At 36.9% G+C, this 20,471-nt stretch overlaps 1 protein-coding gene across 7 annotated transcripts in view; it reads right to left on the bottom strand.

Annotated features, from left to right (window-relative positions):
• The window catches only part of Wrn (WRN RecQ like helicase), a 104,261-nt gene that overhangs the window by 54,222 nt on the left and 29,568 nt on the right, over positions 1 to 20,471 (bottom strand). For all 7 annotated transcript variants that reach the window (XM_027391286.2, XM_027391285.2, XM_027391287.2 and 4 more), the window contains 7 exons: positions 17,285 to 17,711; positions 15,368 to 15,448; positions 4,727 to 4,868; positions 2,893 to 2,968; positions 1,448 to 1,515; positions 1,127 to 1,235; positions 116 to 184 (listed from right to left, as the gene is read on the bottom strand). In XM_027391286.2, the coding sequence (XP_027247087.1) occupies positions 116 to 184; positions 1,127 to 1,235; positions 1,448 to 1,515; positions 2,893 to 2,968; positions 4,727 to 4,868; positions 15,368 to 15,448; positions 17,285 to 17,711 (972 nt within the window). The remainder of the gene's footprint in view (positions 1 to 115; positions 185 to 1,126; positions 1,236 to 1,447; positions 1,516 to 2,892; positions 2,969 to 4,726; positions 4,869 to 15,367; positions 15,449 to 17,284; positions 17,712 to 20,471) is intronic.

Raw genomic sequence — 20,471 nt, 5'->3', positions numbered from 1 at the left:
TTAATATGTTTTCAAACATGGACAATTTACTCACACCTTAAATAAAAATGTATACAAAATTCTCTTACACTATAAACATCTTACAATATGATCTGAAATCACATAAATTACTCACAATTTAATATCTCCTAGTATATTTTTTGATTGTGCTGATCCAAGTAAACAGGCTGGAATGTTGGACATTCTATAATAAGACACAAATATTCTGCATCAATTCACACAATATGAACACTGATTTAGTTCTCAAAGAAGAGATTTAATAGTTATATGTTATCTACTTTCTAATATTCTTTCTTTTCATGTCTTCCTAACTTGATATATTCCTTCAAGAGCCTGATCAGAAGAAAAATTTTTAGTATGGGTCATTCAAGAAGAAATTGAAAGGGTTTTCATAGATAAAAAGTAAACTTCAAGGTTAGAGGAGGGGTGAATATAATCAAAACATGTATGAAATTTTCAAAGAGCTAATAAAAACAGTTTAAAAAGTAAACTTTTATATATACAACTCATATCAAGCTAGAGAGCCCAGACAGCTAAACAAAACAACAACAACAAAAAAAATTTGGAAAAAAGCATAAAGCAATTTATCTTTTTAAAACGTGACCAGGATAATCTGGTAGACTTGAATTAGAGAACTCAAGAAGGAATGTAAATCCTTCCATTAACAGATCATTTGCTACTACAATAAATGCAGCCAGGTGTAGTAGGGCATGTGTGCTCTATACACCCAATGCTTTCAGGGCAAGGCAAGAGAACAAAGGGAAGGGGAGAGGAGGGGAGGGGAGGGAAGGGGAGGGGAGAGAAGGGGAGGGGAGGGGAGGGGAAAGAGGAAAGAGGAAAGAGGAAGGAGGAAAGAGGAAAAAGAGGAAAGGAAAGAAAGGAAGACAAGAAGGGAGATCGAGTCACTTTCAAAAACATAATACTGTGAACTATATTTACATTAATCATCTGATATTTCATTTATAGAACAAACATAGGTGGACAGCTGGGGGGGGGGGCACTGAACTGAGAGAGAAGAATGGGGACTTTGGGGCCAACTTGGCCTGCATAGTAAAACCTATCTTAAAATGTTCTTTGATGCTTGCTTATCAAAGGCAGATGATGTAGCAATGAAACCATTACTTACTCAAGCTGGAGAACTTGGTCTTCCATTAAAGAAATAAGAGGTGAAATAACAATGCCAATCTTGCCTGCATAAACAGGTGGGTACTGGAAGCACAGACTCTTCCCATATCCTTGAATAAAAATAATAGACACAAATTATTAAAATCTTGATATTTTACTTTCTTCTTATAGTGTGCTTATATAGCATAATAAATAGACTTATAAGGTAATTCATGCATAAATATAAAAATTTTCCATGTGGACTCTCTCCTATATTTAAGTTTGTGAAGGATTAAACACCTTTATGATTTTTAAATGATTGAATTATTTAAGTGTAACTTACCAGTTGCCATGACAACAACATTATCTCTTCTTTCTTCTAATACAGAATGAATGACTTTCCATTGAACTCTTCAAAGTAAAAATCAAAAAGCTTTATCAATAACAATCCAATGGACAAGTTAAAACCTACTTAACTTCTGCTCTCTAACAAACTCAGACCTTTGTGAATTTCCTATATAAATATGTGCAAATGCTAGAATTTTTAGCAACAAAAAAAAAAAAAAAAAAAAAAAACATCATTTGGTCAACCTCTCATTCAGACTGACTAAATAACCAGGAGTTTCCATATAGCTAAAGTATAAAGTAAATTCCCAGATTTACACTATAGACCCAAAAGAACCAGTATTTTAAAATAAGCAAGAGCATGCTGTGGGTTTGAAATGAGAAACTGTGCAGGGAAAGTTCTACTGGAGACCTTCTGCTTATGTAGATGACAAGCTATTCTTATTTGAGTGCTGACTATACCAGCATGCTGAGTTATCAGAATTTACTTCTCTATACATCTGTGTGTTCTTCTGTACATAGACTATATTTTAATTAAAAAAAACTACATTAAAAGAAGGAAAGAAATGCTTCAATGGATTCTACTTTAAATTCTCAAACTGGAAAAATTCAGTCTAGATTTTTACTTTCTTATTGGTCTTATTCAAATTTACTTGTTCCTAATCCCATTTTTGTTCATCTCATTTTTCTAGTTTTTAATGTGGTGGTTTGAACGAAAATGGTCACCAAAGGCTCATAGGGAGTGGTATTATTTGAAAGGATTAGGATACATGTGGCCTCGTTGGAGGAGGTGTGGCCTTGTTGGAGGAAGTGTGTCACTGGGGGTGGGCTCTGAGGCTTCAGAAGCACAAGCCAGGACCAGTGGCTAACTCTCACTTCTGGCTGCCTGCAGATCCAGATATAGAGCTCTCAGCTGCATCCCCAGCATTATGTCCTCCTGTGTGCTTTCACGCTTCTCCCCATGACAAAAATGAACTAAATCTCTCGACAAGTAAGCCAGCCCCAACAACTTAGAACACTAAGACAGCCCTCTAGATGTAAATATATTTTGATATGTTAAAACAGTAAAACATCACTGTCCCTCAGACTGCTCTCCTAGAGACTTACAACAGAGTGCTATGGGACACCACCTGCACAAAACAGGAGGGATTCTTGTTTCCTCCAGTTTCATACTTAATGTAGGGTAAGTCAGCAATGAGAGAAAATTCATTTCTTATCATGCAGTCTCTACATAGAACCCAGTTAAAGCAAAAAAGAAATGCTTCCTTTCTTATTAAATGAACAAGGAAATTCATATAGTTAATACTTCAAGCAACTTTGGAGCTGCATATGATACACATTTAACATTTGTGAGTATAGTAAAATTAGGCTGCTACTGTTACAGAAATGGATTACTTTTTCCTTTGTGAAAAACATTAAATACATAATTGAGATCACACTCACGGTTTAAAATTGCAATGGCCAAAGTAGGTCTTGAGGCAATTAATTTGCTTTGCATTGGGTTCCGGCAATAAATGGTCTTAAAAATAAATAAGACAATAAAATGACATTTATGTTCAAAAACAAATACACCGTGTAAAAGGAGGAAAACGTTCATTTCATTGGCTTCTTATAAAGAATGCAATGACAGTTAACATGTTAATTTCTTTCCATTCTAATCAAGTTTGATCTTCTAGGTATCTGTCACAACACCAGGCAAATCCTTTGGTTATTACTAAAGTATTAGAACTGCACTTGTGCTTCATGCTCTAGCAACACTGGGGAGGAAAAAAGGGGCCCATCATTTTCTAGTTAGGTACACTTACAGGACCTAACATCCAGAATAAACCAAACCAAAGCAACCAATGTGCCAATAGAAATTTCATATTAGAAACAATTTTCAATTCCTGTTAATATAAATTATATTATTATCCCAAATTAAGTATACAGAAAAAGTAAAATATTCATTTTGGTTGTCTAAAACTAAATCTAGATATCTAAATTCAGTTACCTTGATCTAATTTAGTTACCGATCCAATTTAGTTAGGTAAATTCAGCTACCTAAATTGTTTCACGAATTCTAATGGGCCTTAATAATAAAAACCTGGAGTCAGATACTGGAGAAGGCGATCTGAAAGATTAAAGAAGCAAAGCAGCCAGGCACTAGCTCTACCTCAGACCAAGGGTGCAATCCTGTCTCCATGAATCCTCAGACTGAAAGCTCAGACTGACTGCCTAGACTGCACCCATCTCGTCTACTCCTGCTTTATATTCCTCTCCCCACCCAGCCATGTCTGTCTCCACCTCCCCAGTGCTGGGATTAAAGGCATGTGATTCCATGTGCTGTGATCACCTTTGTGTGAACTCTGTTTCTCTTTTAGACTTGATCAAGTTTGTGTAGCCCACGGTGGCCCTAAACTAACGGAGATCCATCTGCTTCTGTCTCCCAAGTGCTGGGATTAAAGGTGTGTGGCACCACTGCGTGGATTCTATGACTAACTAGTGTGGCTAGCTTTGCACTCTGATCTTCAGGCAAGCTTTATTTGTTAGATCATAAACAAAATATCACCACACTAAATCTTTAGCCAAAGCTTTTAATTGCACTGGACTGTGGCTATGTTAGCTCTGCCAAAGTGCCCACCACTGTCCATCCTTAGATGCAAAGACTCACATAGACTCTAGGTAAGATATCACTGGACATATGAAAAGTAAGTATAATCTCACATGCTTAACAGCTCTTAATAGAAAAATCAGACAGACGGCTGCATTTAATTTAAAAGAAAGCAGATGAAAATATTTTATCAATTTATTTATAAATACCTTCCTCCTACAAAATGTTTTGAAATGTCCACATCCTCACACAGTAATATAGCCTGAGTATAGTGAGAATTCTACTTTTTGAGGAGACTCTACAAGTTGACAAATGGACTGATTATTTACACTTAGCTGATAACTGCACCATTTGTACACATTCTTTGCTATAAGAAAGCTCCCTGGTGTGGTACTTGCTTAAACAGCAAGCTCCTGGGACAGGCTGTATATAACCTGATCATTTACAATGGTATTCAATATAAGCAGTTAGTAAACTACTGCAGTACTATCATCAGGACACAACCAAAACTATAAATGAAGGATGAAAGGCTTCACTCACCAGTTTCCTGAGAGACAAGAGCACTGGGGAATTCAATGACTGCTTTATAGACCTAATTGGGAACTGTATGTCACCAAGTCGTTAAACTCCAAATCACTGAAAACCCAGCACAAAATCGAAGTGAAAGGTTTCCAACCTCTTTCTTACCCTCATCTTCCTGATCCTCTTCAATAGCTTCATCCCCATCTCCATCCTCCTCCTCCTCAGGAGGAAGACTTGGATTGATTTCCATCTCTAACCATTTGGAATGAGTTGGTTCCACCATGTCACTATTTAGGTTTTCTAAAGACTGAAAGTTGAAAAGAAATTTTAAAAGCAAAACACTGACAATATCGTATCTTTTTACTAAGCACAAAAAGAGTGTTATTAACAAAGCCTACAATTTTGTTGAGAACTGGCAGATGTGCAAGCAACAGAACAAAAGAACATGTGTGCTCTTCTATAAATATATGCTTGAGAAGGGCTTCAAGGCATAAGGCCAGGATGGAACATGGCCAGCATAAACAAGGTTCATTAATAGCATATAATAAACTGCCCCTGGGAAATCTTTCATAAATTTTAAATTTGCATAATTTAAACAGTTTTCCTTACCGGACTTCAGTGTATTAGATTCCCAAGTGATAAAATACAAATCTTACTGCTACTTTTATAGTATGTTTCTCTACAGTACGTGTCAGTCACATTTTTCTTGAGTAAAGATGATGCTTGTATTACAGGCAAGGAATAGACATGTTTTGGAATTGTCAAAAAAATTTCAAATAATTTTAGGAGAGAAATACTACTTATGTAAAATAAAGTTCTTTTTGACATTACATATTTCCCCACATTTCAAAAATAATAGTACATTTGGAATTACTTTATCTATAAAACTTTTTACTAAGGAGTGACACGGAAGATTCATTTAATCAAAGTTCTTATCTTCACTTTTTATGAGGCCTTCTTTTTTATAGTTTAGCTTTAAGGATGACTTTCAATAGTATAGTATTTCAATCCTATAAAAGGAAAATGAAAAAAAAACAGGGTAATTCTGTTTCTTTAACTTTACCAATATATTCAGAGAGCAGACATTATTCAATATGTAAAAACATTACAGATGTACACAAGTATCCTATATAGACACCACTTGAACACAATGGACCAGAGAAAGGAATAAACAGCAAAAGGAATATGATTTAGCTTAATATGAGCTAAATTTTTAAAATATGAGTCAACTCTGTTGTGAACACTGATGTAAGCAGTGGACATCAAAGGAAAGGGGGGATTCAAGCCTACAAGGTATTTAGGAATCCACACCCTTGTCACCTCTGTGATTGCCACACTAGGATTCAAAACTAAAGAAGTAGAAAACTACAACTGTTATATACAAAGAAAAATCACACTAACCTAAAGTTGATAGATAAGAAGTAGGTACAAAAGCATACTTTTATTTCTTTTTTTTTTTTTTCACTTGAAAGAGTATTGGATCTGTTTGCACCAACCAAAAGGAGAGGAAGAGACTCCTTCTATACCCACCGGAAGAAAGGATGGGAAGAAGACAATATAAAAACACATTCAACAACAGAAAAACCAATATGACACCATCGAAGTCTAGGGACCCTACTCCAGCAAGACCTGAACATCACAATGCAGATAAAGCAGAAGAGAATGACCATAAAAACATCTTCATGAAAATGATAAAGGGCCTCAAAGAGATATGAGAAAATCCCTTAAAGAAATGGAAAAAAAAAAAAACAAAAAAATACAAGAAATCAACAAATCTCTTAAGGAAAGCCAAGAAAATACAATCAAACAACTAAAGGAAACAATTCAGACAGTTCAAGACCTGAAAAAGCAAATAGAGAAAATAAAGAAAATACAAACTGAGGGAACGCTGGAAGTAGAAAAGTTGAGTAAACAATCAGAAACTACAGATGCAAGCATAACAAACAGAATACAAGAGATGGAAGAGAGAATCTCAGGAGTTGAAGATACAGTAGGAGAAATAAAGTCATCAACCAAAGAAAATCTTAAGTCCAACAAATGCCTAACACAAAATATCCAGGAAATATGGGCTACCGTGAAAAGACCAAACCTAAGAATAATAGTTATAGAAGAAGGTGAAGAAATCCAATGCAAAGGTGCAGAAAACATATTTAACAAAATCACAGAAGAAAACTTTCCGAACCTAAAGAAAGACATCCCAATGAAAATACAAGAAGCCAAATAGAGCGGACCACAAAAAAAAAAAAAAAAAAAAAAAAAGGTCTCCTCGACACATAAAAATCAAAACCCCAAACATACAGAATAAAGAAAGAATATTAAGAACAGCAAAGGAAAAAGATCAAGTAACCTATAAAGGCAAACCTATCAGAATTACATCTGATTTTCCATGGAAACTCTGAAAGCCAGAAGGTCCTGGGTAGATATTCTACCTGCACTAAAAGACCACAGATGCCAGCCCAGACCACTATACTCAGCAAAGCTTTCAATCAATATAGATGGAGAAAACAAGATATTCCATGACAAAACCAGATTTAAACAATACATATCCACCAATCCAGACCTACAGAAAGTTCTGGAAGGAAAACTCCAACCCAAAGAAGTTAACTACAACCAGAAAAACACAGGCAATAGATAATCACACTTTACCAACAGCCAAAAGAAAAAATGGGGTGGAAACCCACACACAATTCCACCACCACCATCAAATCCAAAACAAACAAGAATGAACAATCAATGGTCATTAATATCCCTCAATATTAATGATCTTAACTCGCCTATAAAAAGACACAAACTAGCAGAACGGATAAGAAGACAGAATCCATCCTCTTGTTGCATATAAGAAACACACCTCAACTTCAAAGACAGACAGTACCTCAGAATAAAGGGTTGGGAAAAGATTTTTCCAATCAAATGGATCCAAGAAACAAGTGGGGGTAGCAATCCTAATATCTAACAAATTAGACTTTAAAATGAAATCAATCAAAAGAGATGAAGGAGGTCACTTCCTACTCATCACAGGAGAAATCCATCAAGATGAAGTCTCAATTCTGAAAATTGGTGCCCCAAATACAAAGGCATCCACGTTTGTAACAGAAACATTACTAAAACTCAAATCAAACATAAAACCGCACACAGTTATAGTGGGAGACTCCAACACCCCACTCTCACCACTAGACAGGAACACCAGACAGAAACTTAACAAAGAAACAAGGAACTAATAGAAGTTATAGCCCAATTGGGTTTAACAGACATATATAGAACATTCCATCCAAACACAAAAGAATATACCTTCTTCTCAGTGCCACATGGAACCTTCTCTAAAATCAACCACATACTTGGCAACACAACAAACCTCAACAGGTACAAAAAATTAAAATAACCCTCTGTATCATATCAGACCACCATGCTTTAAAGTTAGAATTCAACAACAACACAAATTGCAGAAAACCTACAAACTCATGGAAATTGAATAATGCCCAATTGCACCATTCCTGGGTCGAGGAAGAAATAAAAAAAGAAATTAAGGATTTCCTAGAATTCAATGAGAATGTGGACACAACATACCAAACTTATGAGACACTTTAAAAGCAGTGCTAAGAGGAAAGTTCATAGCACTAATTGCACACATGAAAAAAACTGGAGAATAGTCACACTGGAGAATTAATAGCACAACTGAAAGCTCTAGAACACAAAGAAGCCAAAGCACCCCTGAGGAGTAGATGCCAGGAAATAATCAAATTGAGGGCTGAAATCAATAAAGTGGAAACTAGGAAAAACAATACAAAGAATCAATATAAAAAAGAGTTGGTTCTTTGAGGAAATCAACAAGATAAACAAACCTTTATCCAAACTTACCAAATGGCAGAGAGTGAACACGCAAATTAATAAAATCAGAAATGAAAAAGGGGGCATAACAACAGACACTGAGGAAATCTAAAGAATCATCAGATCATACTTTAAAAACCTGTATACCTCAAAATTTGAAAGTCTAAAGAAAATGGACAATTTTCTGGATAGATTTCACTTACCAAAATAAAATCAAGAACAGATAAACAGACCCACAACCCCTAATGAAATAGAAGCAGCCATCAAAAGCCTCCCAACCAAAAAAAGCCCAGGGCCAGAGGGCTTCACTGCAGAATTCTACCAGAAATTCAAACAAGAGCTGATACCAGTACTCCTCAAACTGTTCCACACAACAAAAGCAGACGGGATATTGCCAAACTCTTTCTACGCGACTACAATCACTTTGATACCTAAGCCACACAAAGATATGACTAAGAAAGAGAACTACAGCCCAATATCCCTCATGAACATCGATGCTAAAATACTCAATAAAATATTGGTGAACCGAATCCAAGAACATATCAGAAAAATCATCCATCATGATCAAGTAGGCTTCATCCCAGGGATGCAAGGATGGTTTCAACATACGAAAATCCATCAATGTAATCCACCATATAAACAAACTGAAAAAGAAAAACCACATGATCATATCACTAGACACTGAAAAAGCCTTTGACAAAATCCAACATCCATTCATGATAAAGATCTTGGAGAGAACAGTAATAACAGGAACATATCTAAACATGATAAACGCAATATACACCAAACCAATAGCCAACATCAAACTAAATGGAGAGAAACTCAAAGCGTTTCCTCTAAAATCAGGAACAAGATAAGGCTGTCCACTCTCTCCATACCTCTTCAATATTGTACTTGAAGTTCTAGCTAGAGCAATAAGACAAGAAAAGGGGATCAAAGGGATACAAATTGGAAAGGAAGAAGTCAAACTTTCACAATGTGCAGATGACACGATAGTCTACATTAGTGACCCGAAAAACTCTACCAGGGAACTCCTACAGTGGATAAACACCTTCAGCAAGGTAGCAGGATACAAAATTAACTCAAAAAAAATCTGTATCCCTACTGTATACAGATGATAAACCCAATGCGAAAGGAATCATGGAAACATCACCTTTCACAATATCCACAAGCAACATAAAATATCTGGGGGTAACACTAACCAAAAAAGTGAAAGACCTGTACAATAAGAACTTTGAGACTTTAAAGAAAGAAATTAAAGAAGATACCAGAAAATGGAAAGATCTCCATGCTCTTGGATAGGTAGAACTAACATAGTAAAAATGGCAATCCTACCAAAAGCAATCTACAGATTCAATGCAATCCCCATCAAAATCCCAACACAGTTTTTCATAGACAATGAAAGAACAATACTCAACATTATATGGAAAAATAAAAAACCCAGGATAGCCAAAACAACTCTTTACAATAAAGGATCTTCTGGAGGCATCACCATTCCTGACTTCAAGCTCTACTATAGAGACATAGTTCTGAAAACAGCTTGGTATTGTCACAAGAATAGACAGATAGACCAATGGAATCGATTTGAAGACCCGGATATTAACCCACGCACCTACGGACACCTTATTTTTGACAAAGGTGCTAAATCTATACAATGGAAAAAAGACAGCATCTTCAACAAATGGTGCTGGCACAATTGGATTCGGACATGCAGATGATTGCAGATAGATTCATACCTGTCACCATGCACGAAACTTAAGTGCAAATGGATCAAACATCTCTCCATAAATCCAGCCACACTGAATCTTCTAGAAGAGAAAGTGGGAAATACCCTTGAACAAATTGGCACAGGAGACCGATTCCTGAACATCACGCCAGTAGCACAGACACTGAGGTCTGCAATTAATAAATGGGACCTTCTGAAACTGAGAAGCTTCTATAAGGCAAAGGACACAGTCAGTAAGACAAAACGACCGCCCACAGAATGGGAAAAGGTCTTCACCCATTCCATATCTGACAGAGGGCTGATTTCCAAAATATACAAAGAACTCAAGAAGCTAGTCTCCAAAACACCAAACAATCCAATTAAAAAGTGGGGTACAGAACTAAATAGACAGTTCTCAATAGAGGAATCTAAAATGGTTGAAAGACATGTAAGAAAATGTTCAACATCCTTAGCCATCAGGGAAATGCAAATCAAAACAACTCTGAGATACCATCTTACTCCTGTCAGAATGGCTAAAATCAAAAAAACCAATGACAGTCTATGCTGGAAAGGATGTGGAGGAAAAGGACCACTCCTCCATTGTTGATGGGAGTGTGAACTTGTAAGACCACTTTGGAAATCAGTATGGCGGTTGCTCAGAAAAATGGGAATCAATCTACCTCAAGATCCAGCCATTCTTCTCTTGGGTATATACCCAAACAGTGCATGTTCATACAACAAGGACATATGTTCAACCATGTTCATAGCAGCATTGTTTGTAATAGCCAGAACCTGGAAGCAACCTAGATGCCCCTCAACTGAAGAATGGATAGAGAAAATGTGGTACATTTATACAATGGAGTACTACTCAGCAGAAAAAAGCAATGGAATCTTGAAATTCGCAGGCAAATGGATGGAACTAGAAGAAACCATCCTGAGTGAGGTAACCCAGTCACAAAAAGACAAACATGGTATGTACTCACTCATATATGAATTTTAGACATAGAGCAAAGGTTTACCAGCCTATAATCCTCTTCACCAAAGAAACTAGGAAACATGAAGGACTCTAAGGGATAAATAGACCCCAGGAATGGGAAGTGGCATGAACTCCTGAGCTAATGGGGAGCATGAGGATAGGGGAGAGGGTGCTGCCACAATAAGAGCACAAGAAGAGGAGTAGAGGAGAGGAAATGGAGGAGCAGAGATATTGAGTAGGGGGAAGAATAGAGGAGAGAGAGCAGGATGAGAGATACTATATTAGAGGGAGCCACTATAGGTCCGAGAAGAGATCTGGAACTAGGGAGATCTCCCGAGACCTACAAGGATGACACAATCTGACAATTCAGGCAATGGAGGAGGGGATAACCTAAAAGCCCTTCCCCTAAAATGAGATTGATGACTTCTCTTTATGCCATCCTAGAGTCCTCATCCAGCGGCTGATGGAAGCAGAGACAGACATCCAAAGAAATACACTGAGCTGAAATCTGGAATTATTTGAAGAGAGGGAGGAATGAAGAACGAAGGGGTCTGTACCAGGTTGGAGAAACCCACAGAAACAGTTGGCCTGAACAAGGGAGAGCACATCGACCCCAGATACTATCAGGGAGGCCAGTACAAGACTGATCCAGCCCCCTGTACATGGATGCCAATAAGGAGGCCTCTGCACTCCAGGGAGCCTCTGGAGGTGGATTAGCATTTTTCCCTGGTGTAAGAAGGGACTTTGAGAGCCCATCCCACGTGAATGGATACACTCTGGCCCTGGACACATGGGAAAGGGCCCAGGCCCAGCACAGGAAGATTTGGTGGACTTTGCAGAACCCCCATTGAGGGCCCTACCCTGCCTGGGGAGTGGTGGGTGGATGGGATGGGGGGTAGGTTGAGGGTGGGGGAGGAGGGATGGTGGTGAAGGGAGGGAAAGGGAGAAGGTACTTACATGTGAAACAAGCATGTTCCCTAACTTGAATTAATAAATAAAAAAAAAAAAGCAATATAGAGCAAGCCAACAGCCAACACCAAACTAAATGGAGAGAAACTCAGCGTGATTCCCCTAAAATCAGGAACAAGGCAAAGCTGTCCACTCTTTCCATACCTATCAATATTGTCCTTGAAGTTCTAGCTAGAGCAATAAGACAACAAAAGGAGATCAAGAGGATACAAATTGGAAAAGAAGAAGTCAAACTTACACTATTTGCAGATGATATGATAGTCCACATAAGTGACCCAAAAAACTCTACCAGGGAACTCCTACAGCTGATAAACACCTTCAGCAAAGTAGCAGGATACAAGATAACTAAAAAAAAAAAAAAAAAACAGTAACCCTACTATATACAGATGATAAATGTACGGAGAAAGAAATCAGAGAAACATCACCCTTTACAATTGCCACAAACAACATAAAATACTTTTGGTAATGCTAACCAAAAAGTGAAAGACCTGTATCATAAGAATTTTGAGTCTTTAAAGAAAGAAATCAAAGAAGATACCGGAAAATAGAAGGATCTCCCATGCTCTTGGATGGGTAGGATCAACATAGTAAAAATGGCAATCTTGCCAAAAGCAATCTACAGATTCAATTCAATCCCTATCAAAATACCAACACATTTCTTCACAGACTTTGAAAGAACAATTCTTAACTTTATATGGAAAAACAAAAGACCTATGATAGCCAAAACTACCCTGTACAATAAAGGAACTTCCAAAGGCATCACCATCCCTGACCTCAAGCTCTATTATAGAGCTATAGTCCTGAAAACAGCTTGGTATTGGCACAAAAATAGACAGGTAGACTGATGGAATTGAACTGAAAACCCTGATATTAACCCACACACCTACAAACACCTGATTTTTTACAAAGAAGCTAAAGTTATACAATGGAATAAAGAAAGCATCTTCAACAAATGGTGCTGGCATAACTGGATGCTGGCATATAGAAGACTGGAGATAATACATGTCTATCGCCATTCACAAAACTTAAGTCTAAATGGATCAAAGACCTCAACATAAATCCATCCACACTGAACCGCTTAGAAGAGAAAGTGGGAGTTACCCTTGAATGAATTGGTACAGGAGACCACTTACTGAACATTACACCAGTAGCACAGACACTGAGATCAACAATTGATAAATCGGACCTCCTGAAACTGAGAAGCTATAAGGCAAAGGACACAGTCAACAAGACAAAACGGCAGCCCATAGACTGGGAAAAGATATTCACCAACCTCACATCTGACAGAGGGCTGATCTCCAAAATATACAAAGAACTCAAGAAGCTAGTCTCCAAAACACCAAACAATCCAATTAAAAAGTGGGGTACAGAACTAAATAGACAGTTCTCAATAGAGGAATCTAAAATGGTTGAAAGACACGTAAGAAAATGTTCAACATCCTTAGCCATCAGGGAAATGCAAATCAAAACAACTCTGAGATACCATCTTACTCCTGTCAGAATGGCTAAAATCAAAAACACCAATGACAGTTTATGCTGGAGAGGATATGGAGAAGGAGGAACACTTCTCCACTGCTGGTGGGAGTGCCAACTCATACAGCCACTTTGGAAATCAGTATGGCAACTCCTCAGGAAAATGGAAATCAGTACACCACAAGATCCAGCAATTCCACTCTTAGGCATCTACCCAAAAGAAGCATATTCATACAAGGACATCTGTTCAACGATGTTCATAGCAGCATTATTTGTAATAGCCAGAAACTGGAAGCAACCTAGATGCCCTTCAACTTAAGAACAGATAGAGAAAATTTGGTACATTTACACAATGGAGTACTACTCAGCAGAAAAAAAAACAATGGAATCTTGAAATTCGAAGGCAAATGGGTGGAACCAGAAAAAACATTCTGAGTGAGGTAACCCAGTCACGAAAAGACAAACATGGTATATACTCACTTATATATGGATTTTAGATATAGAGCAAAGGATTATCAGCCTACAATGCACACCGCCAGAGAAGCTAGGAAACAAGGAGTACTCTAAGAGAGACATACATGGTCCCCTGGAGAAAGGGAAAGGGACAAGATCTCCTGAGCAAATTGGGAGCAGGGGGGAGGAGGAAGGAAGCTAGGAGAATGAGAAGGGGCGAAGACTAGGGGTGAGGAGAACATGAGGGAACAGAAGGTTGAGTTGGGGGAAAAATAGAGGAGAGCAAGATAAGAGATATACCATAATAGAGGGAGACATTATAGGTTTACAGAGAAATCAGGCACTAAGAAAATGTCTGGAGAGCTACAAAGATGACACAAGCTAACAATCCAAGCAACAGAGGAGAAGCTACCTTAAATGTCCTCTCCTGATAATGATATGGATGACTGTCTTTCTTATATGCCATCCTAGAGCCTTCATCCAGCAGCTGGTAGAAGTACAAGCAGTGGAATCCAATTGCAGAGGAGGAGGAGTGATGAGCAAAGGGCTCCAGACCAGGCTGGTTAAACCCACAGAAACAGCTGACCTGAACAAGGGAGAGCTCCTGGTCCCCAGACTGATAGCTGGGAGAAACTAGCATGGGACTGATCCAGACCCCATGAACGTGGGTGTCAGTGGGGAAACCTTGGAAATCTATGGGGGCCCTTGCAGTAGATCAGTACTTATCCCTAGCATAGGAATGGACTTTGGGAGTCCATTCCACACAGAGGGATACTCCCTGAGCCTAGACACATGGAGGAGCACCTAGGTCCTATCCCAAAGGATATGACAGACTCTAAAGACCTCCTATGGAAGGCCTCACCCTCCCTGGGGAGCAGAAAGGGTCTGGGACAGGTAGGGTGTTAGTTGGGGCGGGGGAGCAAGAACTGGTATTGACATGTAATACTATCTTGTTTCTAATTCAAATTTAAAAATGGAGGAAAAAAAGAAAGAAAATGCACAAATTTATACTTCAGGTTAATAACACAACAGAGTAACCGACCATTATAAAATTACATGCAATCAGTATTGAAATCCCACAGTCAGAGAAACCAGGAACCGTAAATGATTCAAATGGTAAAAACAAAATGTCTGAATTTTGGTAAATAATAAAGAACAGGAAGTCAATTCCATGCTGAAGTGTTTAGTCACTGCCCAGATCCCAGTGAGAGACACGGAAGGAACATGTAACACACTTGAAAACTCACAATATTATACCTAAGACAATATTTATGTATTAGGAAGTGTAAATAGAAAAAACTGTCTACTATTAAATTATGGGTAAGAATTTCATTGTGATAACATCTGATTTAGAGCTGAAAAGATTTTAGTTAAGTGTTCTTGAAAAAACCTTGACATAACATACCTTAAGCATCTCCATCTCTAAGTCTTCATCACTTTCAATTATATAAGAGGAATCCTTTTCATCATCCGTGGGAGATAAATGCTTTTAAGAAAAGTAGTTCAGAGATTAACTTTCTGTATCATTGATTCTATACCCTCTGTTGTATTCACTGCAAGTATTTAGACATCTTCCTCTCCTTTAAAGGCAAATGTATAAAGCATAATTGCATGTTTACAGGACCAGTTGATAGAGCAATGGAAAAGGAAAAAGAATGATTTTTTTTAAATATAATCAAAAAGAAAGAAACTGCATAGTTAAAAAGTTTGACAAGTTAGATAAACATACTTGAAATAAAATCTACACTTAAAATAACAACAAAAGTGCAAGTTCCAAGGTCAGTCAATGTCAAACTGAGTCCTTCCAACTTTTGAATACATTAAACTACACAATGTTGAAAAATCTGTACATACCAAGGAAAGTAATTGTTCTTTCATATATATATACTTAAAAATACAAGAGACTAATATATAATAATTACATTACCTTTAAATAAATCAGTGTTAGTCTATTTGAAAAAGTACCAGATATATTAATTACTTCGTCTGTTGCTGATGTTTGGAAATGAAGACTCTTTACAATAATTTGACAATCCCAAGGAATCAGGTGCCTAACAAGATGTGAATACACACACACACACACACACACAGAGAGAGAGAGAGAGAGAGAGAGAGAGAGAGAGAGAGAGAGAAATCGAGTAGAAATAACTCCCCAAATGCTGAATATTTAATTTGGAAATGGGAAAAGGAAAATAGCCTTAATTAACATGCTAATTTAAAGCTATCAAAAGATTTTAAAATACATTTTTTAACTGAGAGAGATTTTATTGCTTTCTAAATAGGGTCTTAAACAAATAAAAAATAATGTTAGCAATTTGTATTATAAAAAGGCAATAATTGGTATACATAAAAGATATTAGTCAAATCAAAACCATGATCACAATTCTCTTTTATATAAAAACATTAAAAGTGCATACCTAATGAGAAATTTCTACAGAATTAGAATAATGCACATATCAGTAAAAGACAGTATTTTCTAAAGAGAGAGTTGTGTCACAAGTGGTTGAAATGAGATTATTTTGAAAATTTTAAAATAACATATATTTACATGCTCAATAGAAACAATTGGGAAAATGTTACAAAATCCAAGGAATATATCTAAGATTGGGTTCCTATTTCTATAATGAAATTAGGAGAACTAATTCTACATAATCTCTTCAAAATCTAAAATAAAATTTGTTATTGCAAAAAAATGCAAAAACTCCAGAGATTGTGAGTGTCTCCAGTAATTTGTAAGCTAGTGAAAATTAGGAAAGAAACAGGAGCTCATTCCCTCTCCTTGGAACAGAACAGACGATGCCTATAAAGCAAAGCACTCTTTCACCCTAGCAAAATTTCTATCTGTAGGAACAAAACCTATCCCCCAAATCAAATTTGGTGGAGTAAATACTTAGTAAGTATCCACCAAAAAGCCATTACCTATTATGGAAGGAAGGGAGGGAGAGAGGGAAGAAGGGAGGGAGGGAGGGAGGAGGGGGAGGGAGGGAGGGAGGGAGGGAGGGAGGGAGTGTAATGCAGCAATTCCAACAAATGTTCTCTTGATGATATAAAATCTTTCAACTATGCAACGCTATTCATTATACTAAGTGGGTCTCACAAGTTGAGGTGGTCCTGTCTGTATTTGTAAATCAAGTCTTACTGAAGCACACAAGCCCAAACACTTTGCATGTGTCTATGGCTACTTTACAATCCAACAACAAAACTGAACAGTTGCAACAGGCACTATACATACCACAAAGCCTAAAATATTTGCATTGTGTGCATTTATACAACAAAGTGGGCCAATCATTGATGGATATATTATTCCCTCTCGATTTAGTACCTCAGAAGGTTGGTGAGAAACATCGTTACATGTTTTTTCTTCTGCCTGCTCTTTCAAAACGTGGAGTTCATAGTCTGAAATATCTGACATCAAACAAGTTCTTTCCATTTCTTCTTTCAACAGATTGTCTTCTATGTCATCTTCAAACCCACCTTCTTCTTGCTTCACTTTATTTCTAAATGTATCAACTTCAGAGTTTTTCACTAAATTGTCAAGTTCTGGGTCCCATGGCTCTTCTTTAATTTTAGGAAAAGTCCCAAGTTCTCCAGTTTGTTTCTCTTGTTCCCCAACAGCAGCTGAAGTCTCTGATGACACTGAGTTAAAGCTACTGCTCTGTTTCAGTTTATTTTCAGTGTTTGTAGAGCCAAATATCACCTTTCTCAATGAACATAGATTTTCTGAAATATTCTTCAATATAATGGGAACCCTAAAAAAATTCAAGGAACATTATTCAATTTTAATTTTATTACTCATAAAGACAAGTTTTAAATGTGCTTACTAAAAAAAAGCTTACGAAGAAGACCCATTGGTCTGAACTGTTATTTTCACATGGCCATACGAGATTATGAGTGGCAGTCTACTACCCTGTGTAATTAGGTACTTCTGATTCTAGCAGTAGTCTTGCATCTTCACTAAGAGTCAGTAGTGTTTGGTCCCAAACTCATTTATGCCAGCTTTTCCTTTTTCTCTTTGATAATTAAATTAGTGACATATAAAGTACATCAATAACATACAGCGACAACAACAACAAAGTAAAAACTATTTCATTGAATTCTGGACTAAAGACACAAGAAGAGATAACAAATTTCTGTAAGAAAAAAAATGTTTGATAGTGGACCCAGAGTCCTCAAGTTCATCCTGCAAACTCTTCCAATATTTCCTTCTAGCCCATTCCCATCCAATGTGGCAACTATCAACACTCAAACCACACTTCCAGAGACCAAGTGTGGCCACACTGAGCAATCTTTATTATCCTTCCTGTCCTCCATTAGAACTCACCAAACTTACTCTTAGTCCTACTGCAGGGCCCCAGGAGCCCCTACTCTCAGCCCACCTTCATCTCCTGAGGACTCTTGCCTCCTGGTGTGAACCTAGGGCCCCTACTTCTTTCCCTACCTGCTTGACTTTCAGCCTTTCTTTATAGCCCTTTTCCATCCCTTTGTGATACTTGCTGACTCCTAGAAACACAACCCCACTGCTGCCAAACTTGGCTAGGACCCAGAGTGGGCAACAACAACAAAAAAATAGAACACCGACCCAAAATAGGACTCTAATACAACAGGAATGAAGAAAGATAATTTAGCTAAAGCACAAGACAAGAACTTCAAAATAGCAATTATGAATTGTTCAAGGACCTTAAATAGGCTATAAACAAATGTCTTAATGAAAACAGTAAAAATACAAATACTGCACAGAAAAAAATAAGACATGAAAGTAGAATTTAACAAAAAAATAGTACCATCAGAGAAAACCCAAAATGAAAATGAAAAACCACAGAGGGAAGCCTCACCAACAGATCAAAAGACATGGAAGAAAGAATCTCAGGTCTAAAACAAAAAGTAGAAGAAATGACAGTTTGGTCAAAAACAATGCTAAATCTAAAAAAATCCAGGCACAAAACATCCAGGAATCCTGGAATACTATGAAAAGAGCAAACCTACAAAAAAATAAATATAGAGGACGGAGAAGAAATCCACATAAAGGCATAAAAATATTTTTAACAAAAACATACAATAAATTTTCCTCAATCTCAAGAAAGGAATGCTTAACAAAGTACAAGAAGCAGACACTTATCTAAATAGAGAGGACTGGAAAAGAAATTTCCCACAACACATAATTGAAATACTAAATATACAAAAGAAAGGATAGTAAAGGTTGCAAGGGGAAAAGATCAAATAAAATATAAAGGCAGGGCCATTAAAATAACACCTGACTTGTCAATGGAGATTTTGAAAGCCAGAAAGGGCCTGGATAGATGCCACTACTATATCCAGCAAAACTATCAATCCCAATAGATGGAGGAAAAAAACTCATGATAAAACCAATATTAAGCATATCTATCTACCAATCCAGCACTATAGAGGACTCTAGAAGGAAAACTTTAGTCTGAAGAGATTAACCACACCCAAGAAAATTCAAGGAATAATCCCAGACCAGTAAATCAGAAGAGGGGGGAAAGTGTAACCACAAAGTAACAAAATTAAAAAAAAAAAACTGTTCATTTATTGATAACTCAATATTAATGGTCTAAATTCTACAATAGTAGGACATGGAAACACTGTGTTCCAGACATCAGACTGACTGATGCACATGTGAACTCCCTAAGACTATGTGCTAACATGTACAAGAATGGCAAAGGTTCAATCAGACAAAATCCCAGCACCCCTAACCAAAAAGTTCTTTGCATGATACCACTGAGAAAGGGAAAATCAGTTTTCTCCACTAAAGCATATCAGCCACATTCCAGGGCAGACCCCAAGCCCAGGAGTAGTTAACCAACACAAAATGAATTCCTGTTCTTTCTGTAGACTTTTGGTTTCATTTTGTTTGGGTATTTTTTTCCCTCATTAGCTTTTTGTTTGATTTTTTTGTTTGTTTGTTGAAAGAGAGAGGCTCAAACCTGAACTTGGGTGAGTAAAGAGGTGGGGAGGACCTGGAAGGAGTTGGGGAAGGGGGAAAATATGATAAAAATATATAAAAAATTAAACAAAAAGTTATATCCTACAGTCAAAATAATGCAAAACCTCATAAAAAATATAAAAATTCTTAGGACTCTGTATCCAAATGATTTCAAGTATATTGAATTATCACTCCATTTTAAAAGAAACTAAAATTAGAGTTTGGAGGTAACACATTCTGGGTGTAGTCTAAATAAGAAACACTGTGCATAACTACAAACAGCAGGCCTATGTTTAATGAAAACTCCATGATGCTTGCCTAGAGTACACAAGGCTTCAAGCTCAATCCTCAGTACTAAGGAAAGAAAAATTACATAATAAATAAGGAAATTAGAGATAGTCAAAGGAGTTTGATAAGCAAAGAGATACATTTGATAAAATAATAAGTGTTTGGGGATACATATTCTAATTTTTCAGTATTTAAAATCAATGGTTTATATAATCTGAAATGTTCATGTAGCTCAAGAAAATTTTTATGTTAATGGTTCAAATGAAACATTGCTCTTCCA

This window comes from Cricetulus griseus (genome assembly GCF_003668045.3).
Source record: "Cricetulus griseus strain 17A/GY chromosome 1 unlocalized genomic scaffold, alternate assembly CriGri-PICRH-1.0 chr1_1, whole genome shotgun sequence".
NCBI lineage: Eukaryota > Metazoa > Chordata > Mammalia > Rodentia > Cricetidae > Cricetulus > Cricetulus griseus.
This window is presented reverse-complemented; position numbering and strand designations above follow the sequence as displayed.